At 38.6% G+C, this 12,883-nt stretch overlaps 1 protein-coding gene across 1 annotated transcript in view; it reads left to right on the forward strand.

The window, feature by feature from the left end:
- The window catches only part of LOC127414762 (serine/threonine-protein kinase ULK1-like), a 45,004-nt gene that overhangs the window by 18,129 nt on the left and 13,992 nt on the right, over positions 1-12,883 (forward strand). Inside the window, exons 6-12 of the mRNA XM_051653026.1 lie at positions 4,766-4,939; positions 7,211-7,284; positions 8,143-8,244; positions 10,798-10,856; positions 11,495-11,577; positions 12,409-12,459; positions 12,547-12,635. Coding sequence (XP_051508986.1) covers positions 4,766-4,939; positions 7,211-7,284; positions 8,143-8,244; positions 10,798-10,856; positions 11,495-11,577; positions 12,409-12,459; positions 12,547-12,635 — 632 coding nt within the window. The remainder of the gene's footprint in view (positions 1-4,765; positions 4,940-7,210; positions 7,285-8,142; positions 8,245-10,797; positions 10,857-11,494; positions 11,578-12,408; positions 12,460-12,546; positions 12,636-12,883) is intronic.

The raw sequence follows: 12,883 nt of genomic DNA on the forward strand, positions 1-12,883 counted from the left end.
TGCCTAGCCTTCTATATGACAACTCTTCCCAAGCTGCCACCCTGCTCATCTCCTCGCACCACTCATGAAACGAGGGGCCTCCAGCTGACTTCCATCCTCTAAGGATAACCTGTCTGCCCACCATAACACTGGCCAGGATCCAATTCTTCATGTACTTATCTCCTACATCAATGACCGCCCCGTCACCCAAAATACAGAGCCTGGGGCAAAAGGAGATCCGAGTACCCAATATGTCACCCATAAAATTCTGGACCCTCAACCAGAACTCCTGTATTTTACGACACCCCCAAAAAACATGGGTGGTGTCTCCATCTTCTAAATGGCATTGCCAGCAGGTGGGTGTGTCCTTAAGACCAAGCCTATACAATTTAGAAGGGGTCCAATAAAATCTATGTAGAATCTTAAATTGCATAAGGCGCACCTTTGCATCTCTAGATGCAGACTTGACGTTTTTAAGGATCCTAGCCCACACTCCCTCTTCCAAAAACAAATTTAAATCTTCCTCCCATAATCTTTTGAGGGAATTTAAAGCTCCGTCCCCCAGACTCTGAATTAGCAGGGAGTAATACACTGATGCCTCATGACCTTTTCCAAAAGCAGTAATCACCACTCCCAGAGTATCTGCCGCACTAATGGGGTGTGTGCCACTCCCAAAAACAGTGCAGAGTAGGTGGCACAGCGGTAAATACTTATAAAATTGAGATCTGGGAATTCCAAAATTTTTAACCAAATTTTCAAAAGGTCTCAATAATCCACTCTCATATAGGTCACCGAGTGAATTAAACCCCCTCACAATCCAATCTGACTAACAGAAAGGGAACTTATTAATACATAGTTTAGGGTTCTGCCATATGCTCAAGGCTACTTTTAAATAAATATCCAAATTAAACACTCTGGACACTTTTGTCCATATCAAGTGTAAATGCAAAATAACGGGGTGTAACGGGGTAATAACTTCTCTAATTATTTTGATAGGAAGGCTTTGCAATGGCGAAATAGGGGCAAGAACTTCTTGTTCAATACATAACCAGGGAGGGGCTCTCTCAGGTGGAAGCGACCAATGATCCAAATGTCTGAGACCGAATGCATAATAATAAAACAAAATCTTGGGTAGGCCTAACCCACCTTTGTCAATCGGCCTATGTAACTTATTGAAATTTAACCTGACACGCTTACCATTCCAAATGAAGGACTTCGCTATGCTATCAAATTGCTTGAAATAAGAGAGGGGAACATCTGTTGGGAGAGATTGTAACAGGTAGTTGAATTTTGGAATACAATTAATTTGAATTACATTAACCTTCCCAATCATCGATAAGTGTAATGAAGCCCACCTGTCCACATCATTCGAAAACCTTTTTATTAAGTGATCAAAATTAACTCTGACTAAATCAGACAAATTTGCTGGGAATAAAATTCCCAAATACTTAATGCCCTGTTTGGGCCACTGGAAGGCACCCAGCTGGAAGGCCATTACTGGACAGTACACTGTCAAAGCCAAAGCTTCGGATTTAGAACAATTGACTTTGTATCCTGAGAACTTGGAAAAGGAATGAATAATTCTGTGGAGGCAAGGCATGGATCTAGTGGGGTCGGAGACGAATAATAAAATATCATCTGCATAAAGCAGAAGCTTATGCGCCACACCTCCCGCAATCACCCTTGGAAAATCATCCTCCTTTCTTATCGCAGCTGCTAATGGTTCCAGGGCAAGACAGAACAATAATGGGGAAAGAGGGCAACCCTGCCGAGTGCCCATATTCAGAGTAAAATAATCTGAAATTAATCCATTTGTTTGTACCGCTGCTACAGAGTGTCTATAAAGTAACTTAATCCAACCAATAAATGTACTCCCGAACCCGTACATTTCCAAAATCTTAAAAAGATAATCCAATTCTACCATATCAAACGCCTTTTCGGCGTCAAGTGAGATGGCAGCGACCGGACACTGATCATTTGCTACTGACCACATGATATTGATGAGACGCCTGATGTTATCAGAAGAGCTGCGGCCCCGAAAAAACCCCACCTGATCTATATGTATAAGAGATGTCATAACTTTACTTAATCGATTAGCCAAAATCTTTGACAAAATTTTTACATCTAGTTGGATCATGGAGATTGGATGGTAACTTTTACACTCACTTGGATCTTTGTCCTTTTTAAGAATCAGACTGATCCGGGCTTGTGTCATGGTTGGAGGAAGCTTTCCATTCTTTAATGATTCAGCATAAACTTCTAATAAAAGTGGAGCCAGTTTTGTAGCATAGGATCTAAAAAATTCTGCGGCAAAACCATCTGGCCCCGGAGCCTTGCCAGTAGGTAGGGACTTAATTACCTCGTCAAGCTCCTCCAAGGTTATCTCAGAATCAAGAGCGTTTTTATGCTCAGTTTTCAGTTTAGGAAGATCTAATGTTTCCACAAAGTTTCTAATATCTTCATCCGTAGATGAAGATGTGGAACTACAAAGATCAAGATAGAATTCTTTAAAGGCATTTTTAATATCAGTGGCTGAGGTAAAAATTTCACCACCAGCAGATTTCACTGAGGGAATGGTAGAAAAAGACTCTCTCTGCTTTATATATCTAGCCAAAAGCTTCCCTGCTTTGTCCCCCTGACTCAAAGTACGACTGTCTTGCCCTGAATAACCAAAACTCCACTTTCCGCAACAAAATAGTATTATATCTGTATTTCAATCGGGTCAATTCTCTGAGGCCATCAGATGACATACGGCGCTTCAGCTCTGCCTCTGCACTTTTAATATTTCCTTCCAACTCCACAAGTTCTCGTGCTTTGGATTTTTTGATGAATGAGGCATACTGTATGATCCAATCCTTAAGAACCGCCTTAAGTGCCTCCCAAGCCATGCCCACAGAGGATACTGAGGACCAGTTGGTCTCCATATAAACACTGATTTCAGTCTTTAACATTTGTTGGAAATCAGGATTTTGCAAAAGGGATACATTAAAGTGCCAGCTATATGATTTCTTTTTCTCTATATGTGGCAACACCTCTAAACTCACCAGGGCGTGATCCGAGACTAAAATGTTTCCAATTGAGCAATCAGCAAGAGATGAAATGAGGGATTTGGATATATATAAAAAAATCTATTCTAGAATAAATCTTATAAACTGATGAAAAAAAAATTATAGTCTCTACCAGATGGGTTCAAAAGTCTCCAGATATCTGTAAGACCAAGATTTTTACACATCCTGTGAAGCGTCAGTGTTGCTCTAGGGGGCTTACACACTTTTGCTTCACTGTGATCAAGCACTGAGTCCATCAAAAGATTAAAGTCTCCTCCCAATATTATAACATGAGGGGTGCCAATGGCTTGCAACATCCCTTCAAGATCTATAAAAAAGCCCTGATCATCAGCAGTAGGTGTGTAAATATTAGCCAAAATCAAACTTTGCCCCTGAATTTCTGCTAAAACAATAATGACTCTCCCTAATTTATCTTTAATCTATTTTAGACATTTGAATTATAAATGTTTATTTACCAATATATTGACTCCCTTGCTCTTACTTGAGCCAACACTAAATTAAATATGCCCACCCCATATCTTCCCAAATTTTTCAGCTTCCTGCAGGGAAAGATGTGTTTCTTGAAGAAACACTATATCATATTTCTTACGTTTAAGAAAAGAAATAACCTTCCTTCTTTTGATGGGGTGCCCCAACCCATTCACATTCCATGTGGAGAGAGACAATCCACTCATATTAACATTTGATATAATAGAAAAAATAAATTATGTGCCAAAAACAAAATTATGAAGACCACATTTCAACATTAATGCAACAATAAAACCCAGAACTTCCCCCACGAAAATACTCCACAAATCATACTCCAGCCAACAGGAGGCATAAGTACAAGGAACCGACAGATTCATCCATAATTGTCCCGAAGTAGTGTTATTTAACAAAACAAGCTCCAACCGCTAGGCGGAACCAGCACAAAAGGAAACGAAACACGCATCCCGGCTCCTCGGATGGTCAAGAGTCAATTCACTTGGAGGCCGCATAAATGTATATCCCATGATTTACACAGACCAGCAACTTTATAAAAGACATCCTTTGTGTGGGCATGTAGATATTTTGCAGTCATCCGTAGTGTCTATTCTCAGTCTGCTCGGGAACTTCATTGTAAAAGTGATCTTCCATCAATGCAAAAGTTTCTTTAAGGAAAAGTGTTTATTCACAAAACAAAACAAACTCCAGCCGCTCGGCGGAAGCCAGAGTATGTACAGTGAGTCAATCCACTCACAAGAAAAACACCCAATGGTTACTCACCCATTGTTTCAATAAAAGACATTGCCTGATTGGGACATGTAAATACTTTGCTGCCGTCCTTGGTGTTTATTCTCTAAAATATCTTGTATATGTTTTATCACTAAACCTTTTATTGCATTAAGCCCGTTTACATGCACACAAATATGCTGATAACTCCCAAAAATCAGCTCATTTAAAAAATATAACTAAGCAATAAAACCATATTTGCATGAAATTTTAAATAATTGAGTCACGATGTCAAATCGTGAAGAGGCGTGTGTACATTGGATAAGCTGGCAAGAATGCTGGTAAAGGTGTTTACATGCAACGTGAAAGGGTAATGGGCAAAAATAAGCGGTTTATGTCCTTACACCGATAAATCAAAAACAAACAATGTGCTCACCTTCTATAATAATCCACAATGACAGTATTACTTAATTTTCTAGTAAATTATCTAGTGAAATTAATTCTTTGTTCCTTCCCTTTCTCTATAGCTGAAGGCTCTTTGAGTGAAGATATGATCCGTGTGTTACTGCAGCAGATTGCGGGAGCCATGAGTGTTTTAAGGAGTAAAGGCATCATCCACCGTGACCTGAAACCCCAAAACATTCTCCTTTCCTACAGCACAAGTCACAAGTCCAACCCCAACAACATCTGCATCAAACTGGGTGGGTGATCTGGGTTCCACAGTCATGGAAAACCTGGAAATATTAAGGAATTTTATAACTGTACAGAAGTTTAAAACAGGCCTTGAAAAGTCATGGAAGTTAAATAAAAAAATTAATCTTAAAAAGTCATGTACATTTCTGTAGTGAATTTAAATTATTCTAGTTATGCTTAGCTCTAAAATATTTAATCAACAAGAAATTGCACTTTGTGAGAGCAATTTAAAAAAATATATAGTTTTATAATTCTTTGGTCAGAAGGTGAATGAAGTTGAACCCTGTTACACAGATCTCAGGTCAGCTCTCCTAATTGGAACACCATTTTGAACCATTCCGAAAGAAACAACAAAACTGATCAAGTATCAGTAAGTAAAAAGTCTGGACTGTGAGGTTACTCTTGTGAGATAACCAGTAGGGATGGGCATTTTCAGATAATTTTGTAGTCGAATACTCACTGCTTAGCTGCTTGAGTACTTATAAAAAAATGAGTAATCTATTACTTGTAAATTAAAATGTGAGTTAAAAATAACAAGAATGACACGTACGTGAAATTCAATTTTGTTTTATTGATAAACGTTACCAAAAACGTTTTTAAAACAAACTTCAACAAACTATGCTTTTCTTTTTGCAAAAAAATGTAATGAACAATATACATTAATAATAATAATTAAAAAAAGTAACAGGTAAAACATTTCCACCGCCCTGAGCTTACATAGAAACCAATACTGACGGCATTATGGCAATGGACATACAGTATGTCAACTCTGAATCTACATAAAGGCTATCAAATTTTTATCATTTCATTTATCATTCAGAAAAATGAAGTAAAAGTTGTCTTTTTATAAAATGCGCTCTGCTTATGTTCAGAAATTTATCGATCTGAAATGCTTCAGAGTTTCTCGTACTGCTTCGCATTTCCTTTCCAACATATAAACAGATCCTTGTCCATTGGTATGGATGACTCCAACAAAAAACAAATAGCAATAGAGTAGAATTCAATAAGAATCAAAATATTTCAAGTATTGCCACACTTGACTTTGCTAGAAAGCACACAGAGATGCCGTCATAGGTGCATTCCATTCCGAAGGGCTCATCCCTATGCCCAGAGTGAGAGCTTCGACGGGTTGAAGGGTGTAGGGCTAAAAAATATCAGTAATTCAGAACGCACTTTAAAGTCATCTATCCAAACCATATTAACTATATGACTGTACTATATTACTTTATGAAAAATGTAAGCTTAATGTTTAAAAATTTGTGTTTTATTTATTTTAATAAAAAATAAAAAAATAAACCAATAAACAAATGTACAGTGTATTAAATGCAACTTTGTATTATTATTTTATTGAAACTCCTTTAGAATAACTTATCCAGCAAATTTACATTAATATAACATTATACATTACATTAACCAGTTTCAAACAAAAAGCCAGGGGTTTAAAATCATTTTTAAAAGTTCATTATAATAATTAAAAGCTTTTTTAGACTATAGAGATGAAGGGATGTCACATGTTTTTGTTTATAGAAACAGATTGCAGTTGCAGCTAGTTTAATTTGCATTAAATTACACTTGGCAAACCTCCATATTTGTGACGTATGCTCTGGTTCCAGTCCGCTTGGCAGTGAAGTGTCCATCTGTTGAACCCTACGGAAACACCCATTTCAAAGGGCCCTTCGGAGCAGCTATTTATGAGCCCTTTGGTTTCAGGGTGGCCACAATCATTCCCCTTTCGAAGTGCCCTTCGTAGGCAAATTTATCCCATTTGGAATGCAGGGCATGTCTCCTCATATCCAACACCTTGACGATACACATCCACAGTGCCCCCCAGTGAACTCAGTTGTAACTGCGAAATTTGGTGAGAGATTCCGAGGGAAATTACACTATTCAGCGCTGCTCATGGCAGGCATGTGCACAAAGGAAAATAAATTTCCGATATTCAAGTAGTGTTTTTAATAGTCGACTAGCTGGTGCAGAACGAGTACTCTGTAGTCGATTACTTGTGCACATCCCTAATAATCAGTAATCAGTGGTGTTTTTGTTGTGTTTTGACTTCAGGATGATGATGGCGAGGTGTTTACAACAGTGTTCTGTTTACTCTTAAGCGATAGGTAGATGGTATGAGTCACTACACAGCTGTTTAAAGTCAAACAGTCAAGAGACTCTCGCTATAGATATTCATGCCCCGTCTTTCTGCACTGCTACCAAAACAAGCCACCAAACATAGTCTTTAGCACCTTACCACACTAATTTTGCTTATTATCTCTCTTTTTCTTTAGCTGATTTTGGCTTTGCCCGGTATCTGCAGGGCAACACAATGGCTGCCACGCTCTGTGGCTCTCCAATGTATATGGTGAGTGCTTGTCATCCTCAGTACTTTCACACTGTACTTTTGCTCACTGAAGTATGAATAATCGCCTCTACTTCACAGGTTCAAAATATAGACATGTCAACTGAAGTTATTAGGCATATGCTTTGGATTTTAAAAGTTAATCTTTATGATTTCCTAAAGACATTTTTGAGAGATTAGAACCAAATGCTCTTGAAAATACTGTCTCAGGGTGCGTCTCATTCAGCTCCCTAGTTCAGCAGTCAGGGCACTGATCAGGGAGTCGGCCATTTTAAGGGCTGTCTCAATTACAAAGTCGTTCCAGGGCACTGAAACGTTTGCTCCCTAAAAAAATCTCACACTGCACCGTAAAAAACAGGGAGCATTATTGCTTACTATGTTCCCTAACCGGAAACGTTGTCATGTCTTCTGATGTCTCTCAAGTCATTAAAAGACGAGCACAAGTGTAAATATATGATGTTAAAGCCTTATTTTGTATTTAAAAGAGATGTTGTTCATAATATCTTTCATCCATAATTACAATGAAAGGGAAAGAATCTTTTAAATATTAGAGATGTTAAAAGTAGGTTCAAAATGCACTCTTTATTTAATGTCATGTATCTTTCGTAATAACACCGTACATTTGAATATCTTCAACGAAAACGAACAATAGTGTCATTTATACAGCGATCATGCTAATTAAAAACAGCTGCACTTGAATGCGTAAGCTAGTTACCATGTTGCAGGTGTTGGAGTCGTAAGTGTCCCAATGTTCAGTAGATGAACACCCTTGCCAGTGCCCGAATTCGTGTTCACGATATACTGATACATATATATGGAGCTAGGGAGCTGATTGAGACACACCCTTACTCATCTTTGCAGGCTCCTGAGGTCATCATGTCACAGAATTACGATGCCAAAGCTGACCTGTGGAGTGTAGGGACCATTATCTACCAGTGCTTGACTGGCAAAGCCCCTTTTCAGGTTAGTGACATATTGCACATACATAGCAAAAAAGCTTGGTCAAAGAAAGCCCCTTGTACGCACACACACAACGCTGTCTGTCCATTTGTGAATGGTGCAATGGAAATCAGTTATTAAAGCACTAATGGGCTTCCCTTTTGATCTCTGTGAATCGACTTAAAGGGGATTTTTCCTGAAGAATGTGTCTGAACCACACAGCACAAATTTGATATGGATATTGCTGGAAAACATCTAGCCAAGTTACACAAGCACACAAACAAATATAGTTATTGAGAAAAACTGCATGCAAACCAAGAGAGTGAGTATCTAATGCGTTTGTCCTGATCATTCCAGAACAGTTTTATTGCAAAAGAGCATCTGACTGGCACCCTTGGTTATTTATGCCCTGTAGAATCATGATTGTGACATCTCTTCACCATCTCTCTGATGAACATAACCACGTGTTCATGCAACTAAACACACCCTTATATTTCATATGGGTGGCATTTGTCTTGTTGCACTACCAGAATAGGGAGTTCTGTTTTTTTCATGACCATATTGCAGATATGCAAGTTTTAGCAAGTTCATTAAGTTTACTGTTGCTGCAATACTTCTGCTAAATATTGCCACAGGCTGATCATTAGATTGGTATTGCACTTAATAACAGTGAATGTTAGTTATCCTGAAAAGGTGACTTGAATGCCATTGCGTATTATTAGGTTCTTTCATCTAAGCCTTTGACCAGGCGTTGCTGTTAGCAGGGGCTGATATGTGGGTGAAGTCAACCAAATGACTTCTGATCAGACAGATGGCTAACCCCTTTTATGGCTTTGTATTTTTAGCCTTCAGAAAGTGAGTCTTTTATTTATTGAAAATTCCTGACACTCTTGTAATGCAATGTCAGTGTGCAGAACAAGGTGAGTCATTGAGTTCAATTAGAACACAGATCAGTCATCTCTGATCCAACAATTGTGTTTGCCTGTTCCCTGCATGGAAATATTTCTGTAGCTTTTAGAAAGCCTTCATGATTTGTAGATACAGGCCCTGGCTAAACTAAAAGGTCTAAGATTTAACTTTACAAGCGGAGCAAATGTTTACATTCCAAACAGCTAGGGTTTCTAAGGGTGCGGCAGTTGAGATGACTTGATATATAACTATTAAAGCAGTATCACACTAGCAAGAGTGCCTTATGTAATCACAACGCTGCTGATAGATGGACAGTACAGCATGAGTGCGAGTGTGATATTGCTTTTATACAACAGTTCAATGAACAAGTAAATAAATAAGTAGGGGAAAACTAAAGACTGTCCCCAAAAAATATCTTCTGTGTGTGGAAATACTTTCTTATGCCACAGATTCAGGATCTGCCTTTGCTATGCGTCCAAGCCTCCATTACTAATTTGAAAATCACACTTTAGAACTAGTAACAACAGCTTAGGCTGTTTCTAATAAATTAATGGAGAAACAAGGACGTGTGTGCGTATGAGAGAGAGAGCGAGAGATTGACTGAGCGTGTGATTACATTGCAGTGATGAACAGTAATGCTACAGCTGTTAATTTAACTCTATTCCTCAGATGTTTTGTGATAGTAATTGCTCTGATCCTGGAGTTATGCTGCCATACATGCTATTGGAATTATCCTGAGAGTATTTCACTCATGTTCAAGTGTTTTGTTGTCAGAGACAAAATATGGAGGACAGCAGTTTCATTTTTGTATATTTCTTGGGGAGCTCTTATTTTTACATTGACACAGACAGCGTTCTCTCCTCCGCCAAGTTGAAAGTTTACTTCTTCTCCCAACTTGGAAACTTGTATCAGGAAGGTGCCCTGAGCGTGTTTGATTACTATGTCTGTTGCGACTCTCAGCTGTGATCGGCAGTAATGCTGAAGCTGTTAGTTTAACTCTATTTCTCAGCTATAGTGTAATAGTATTCCGAGCGGTCATGGAGTGAGAGACAATTCCGGATGAATTTAAAGAAATTCACGCACTGACTGATAACACAGTTTGTCAGCATCAGCTCAACTCGCTCATAACACACAAGACTGTCTTTTGTGGCCACCTGCTGGCTTAAATCTTTAATGTCACAGGGATGAATGAAAATGTACACATCTAGCTGCTCTTTGGAATCCCACGAACACAAGCAGAGTGATACAAACATTAAAGAGTCCCAGTGCTGATATGGTGTGAGTCCCTCCTTCATTGTAAATTCATGGAATGTTTGCCCATTTTATCATCAATTATGTGAACACTGTTTGCGTAGAAAAGTAAAAGCACACCTCTCCTCAAAAAGCAGCACATTTTGAGGGATCATTTATGTATAACCTTAGCAAGAACTACATGCAATATAAATCTTTTCCTACACAATTTCTGTGTTACACTGTGTGTCCTTGACAATTTTGTCTCTCTCTCTAAAATCTATTTCTTTTCACATAATAATAATAATAAAAATCTTTATTTTTCTATGGCACCTTTAAAGGTAGCTTCTCAAGGCACTTTACATTAAAAAGTCAAGCACATAAGAGTAAAAAGAAGAAAAACAAATAATCATAATCAGTGTTATTCTGTTTTTCCAGGCAAGTACTCCCCAGGAACTGCGGCAGTTCTATGAAAGAAACCGGAGCCTGAGTCCCTGGTAAGTGACCCTGACGTCTGTGTGTTAGTCATCAATCAACATTATCTGGTTTAGTGCTGATGATACAGGCACAGAGGTCTCTTGCAAAAGACAAAACATTAAATATTTCACAAAAACATTTGTCTTAAGATGGTTGCTTTATATCTTCTGCTTTAGTGTGTCAATAGGAAATATCAATTTTAGATTTCCAAACATTCCTTTTGCAAATATAATAGGATAGAAGTAGAACAAAGAGTCCTGCAACAGAAAGCATGGCCCCCACAGAGCCCGGATCTCAACATCATTGAGTCAGCCTGGGATAACATGAAGAGACTGAAGCAATTGAGATAAATACATGAATACATGAGCATAAATGCATAGAAGAACTGTGGAACATCCTATCTGCAAACAACCTTTAAAAACTGTGCGCAAGTATACCTTGGAGAATTGGGCATAGGCATAGGGTGGTTTATGTTTACTGCACTTTGTATGAAGTTCATTGATAAATACGAAATATTCATGACAGTATTTTTAAAAATCCCCACATACAACATTTTTCTGCCAAAAACATTTGCTCAGTACTGTATACAGACACACATCATTACATGTTGTTTGTGATTTCTGGCAATGTCTAACACTGCTTAAAATGTCTTTTCCAGTATCCCACGGGAAACCTCCAGTCACCTACGGCATCTGCTGCTTGGGTTGCTGCAGAGGAACCACAGGCAACGCATGGACTTTAGTGAGTAGACAAACACATAAGATCACGCACTCAACTTTACAATGTTCTATAGAAACTGACTATGTTTACATTGACACTAGAAAGCGGCTTATTGCGAGAAAGTGGTGTTCCCGTTTACATGCACTGTTTAAGTGGTGCACTCTTTACTCCATATACATGCTACTCGGTCAGTAAGCAGCTTTCTCCACAGCAACATAATTTCCCTGCGACGCTTGGCATCCGAGGAAGACTTTGCTATTGTATTCCCTGTTGCTTTGCTTTTTCCCCCCAGATATTCCAGAGTTGTTGCTGTGTTTGTTTCCTTGACTTTCTATCGCAACCTGCAGCGGAATTGCGCTGCAATGTTGGGGTTTCCCTCTTATGTAAAACTCTGGGATTCCCCCAATGCATTAGCGCATAAACATGAATGTGAGGGGCAGTCGATATTTTACATTTGTGTGTATAAATCGGTATAGTTTATAGTAAATATAATTTTCCCATTTTACTCCCAGAAATGTTGAATTCCTTCCGCTTTGTTGACTTGTTGTTGGCCTCAATACTATGACATTAGTTGTCCAGTCCTCAAAAAGCTGAACGGCGCTTATGCGTTTACATGGCCACATAAGCAGTGTTCTCCGGGATAAACCTGGATGTGTTAAAACGCTTTATATTAATCCCTTAAACGGTGTAAGGAAATTGGTGTTCTGCCGCTGCAAAAACCCTGGAAAAGAACGTTTTGTTAAGTGAAGGTAAACGTGGTCACTGTAATCTAAAATTCACAAATTACAATCCCTAGAAAGTAGCATTGACAATCCTCTGGAATTCACTCTAGTTTGGTCTTTTGTATTCCAGATGAGTTTTTCCACCACCCCTTCCTGGAGGCTGGTACATCCATGAAGAAATGTAAGATTGTTGTTTATATTCCTTTTTCCTCACTAATCTAGTATGTTTTGACAAAATTTTGATTAACTCCCTGCATCACTGTCTTAGCCTCTCCGGTGCCCATACCCACCTATCCCAGCTCCGGCTCTGGGAGTTCCAGCAGTGGTTCCTCAACCTCTCACCTTACTCCTACTCGGGTAACGTATGACTGCACATGATGCATAAACCGCATGCTCTGCTTCAAGTAGATGTTGTTTGTCATGCTCTATATACAGTCTATGCTCTTTATACATTAAGATTTTTTCTTAGTAATTCAGTCATTTATATGTACTTGCCCTGCCAATATTTTCACTGGCTCCCCTACAGTAAATTAAATTATCAGTTCTATTTTTAGCAACATAGTTTTGTGTGTGTCAGGAAACCTGATGGAACATTTTTGCATTTA

The sequence above is a fragment of the Myxocyprinus asiaticus genome, chromosome 24, assembly GCF_019703515.2.
Source record: "Myxocyprinus asiaticus isolate MX2 ecotype Aquarium Trade chromosome 24, UBuf_Myxa_2, whole genome shotgun sequence".
Lineage (NCBI taxonomy): Eukaryota > Metazoa > Chordata > Actinopteri > Cypriniformes > Catostomidae > Myxocyprinus > Myxocyprinus asiaticus.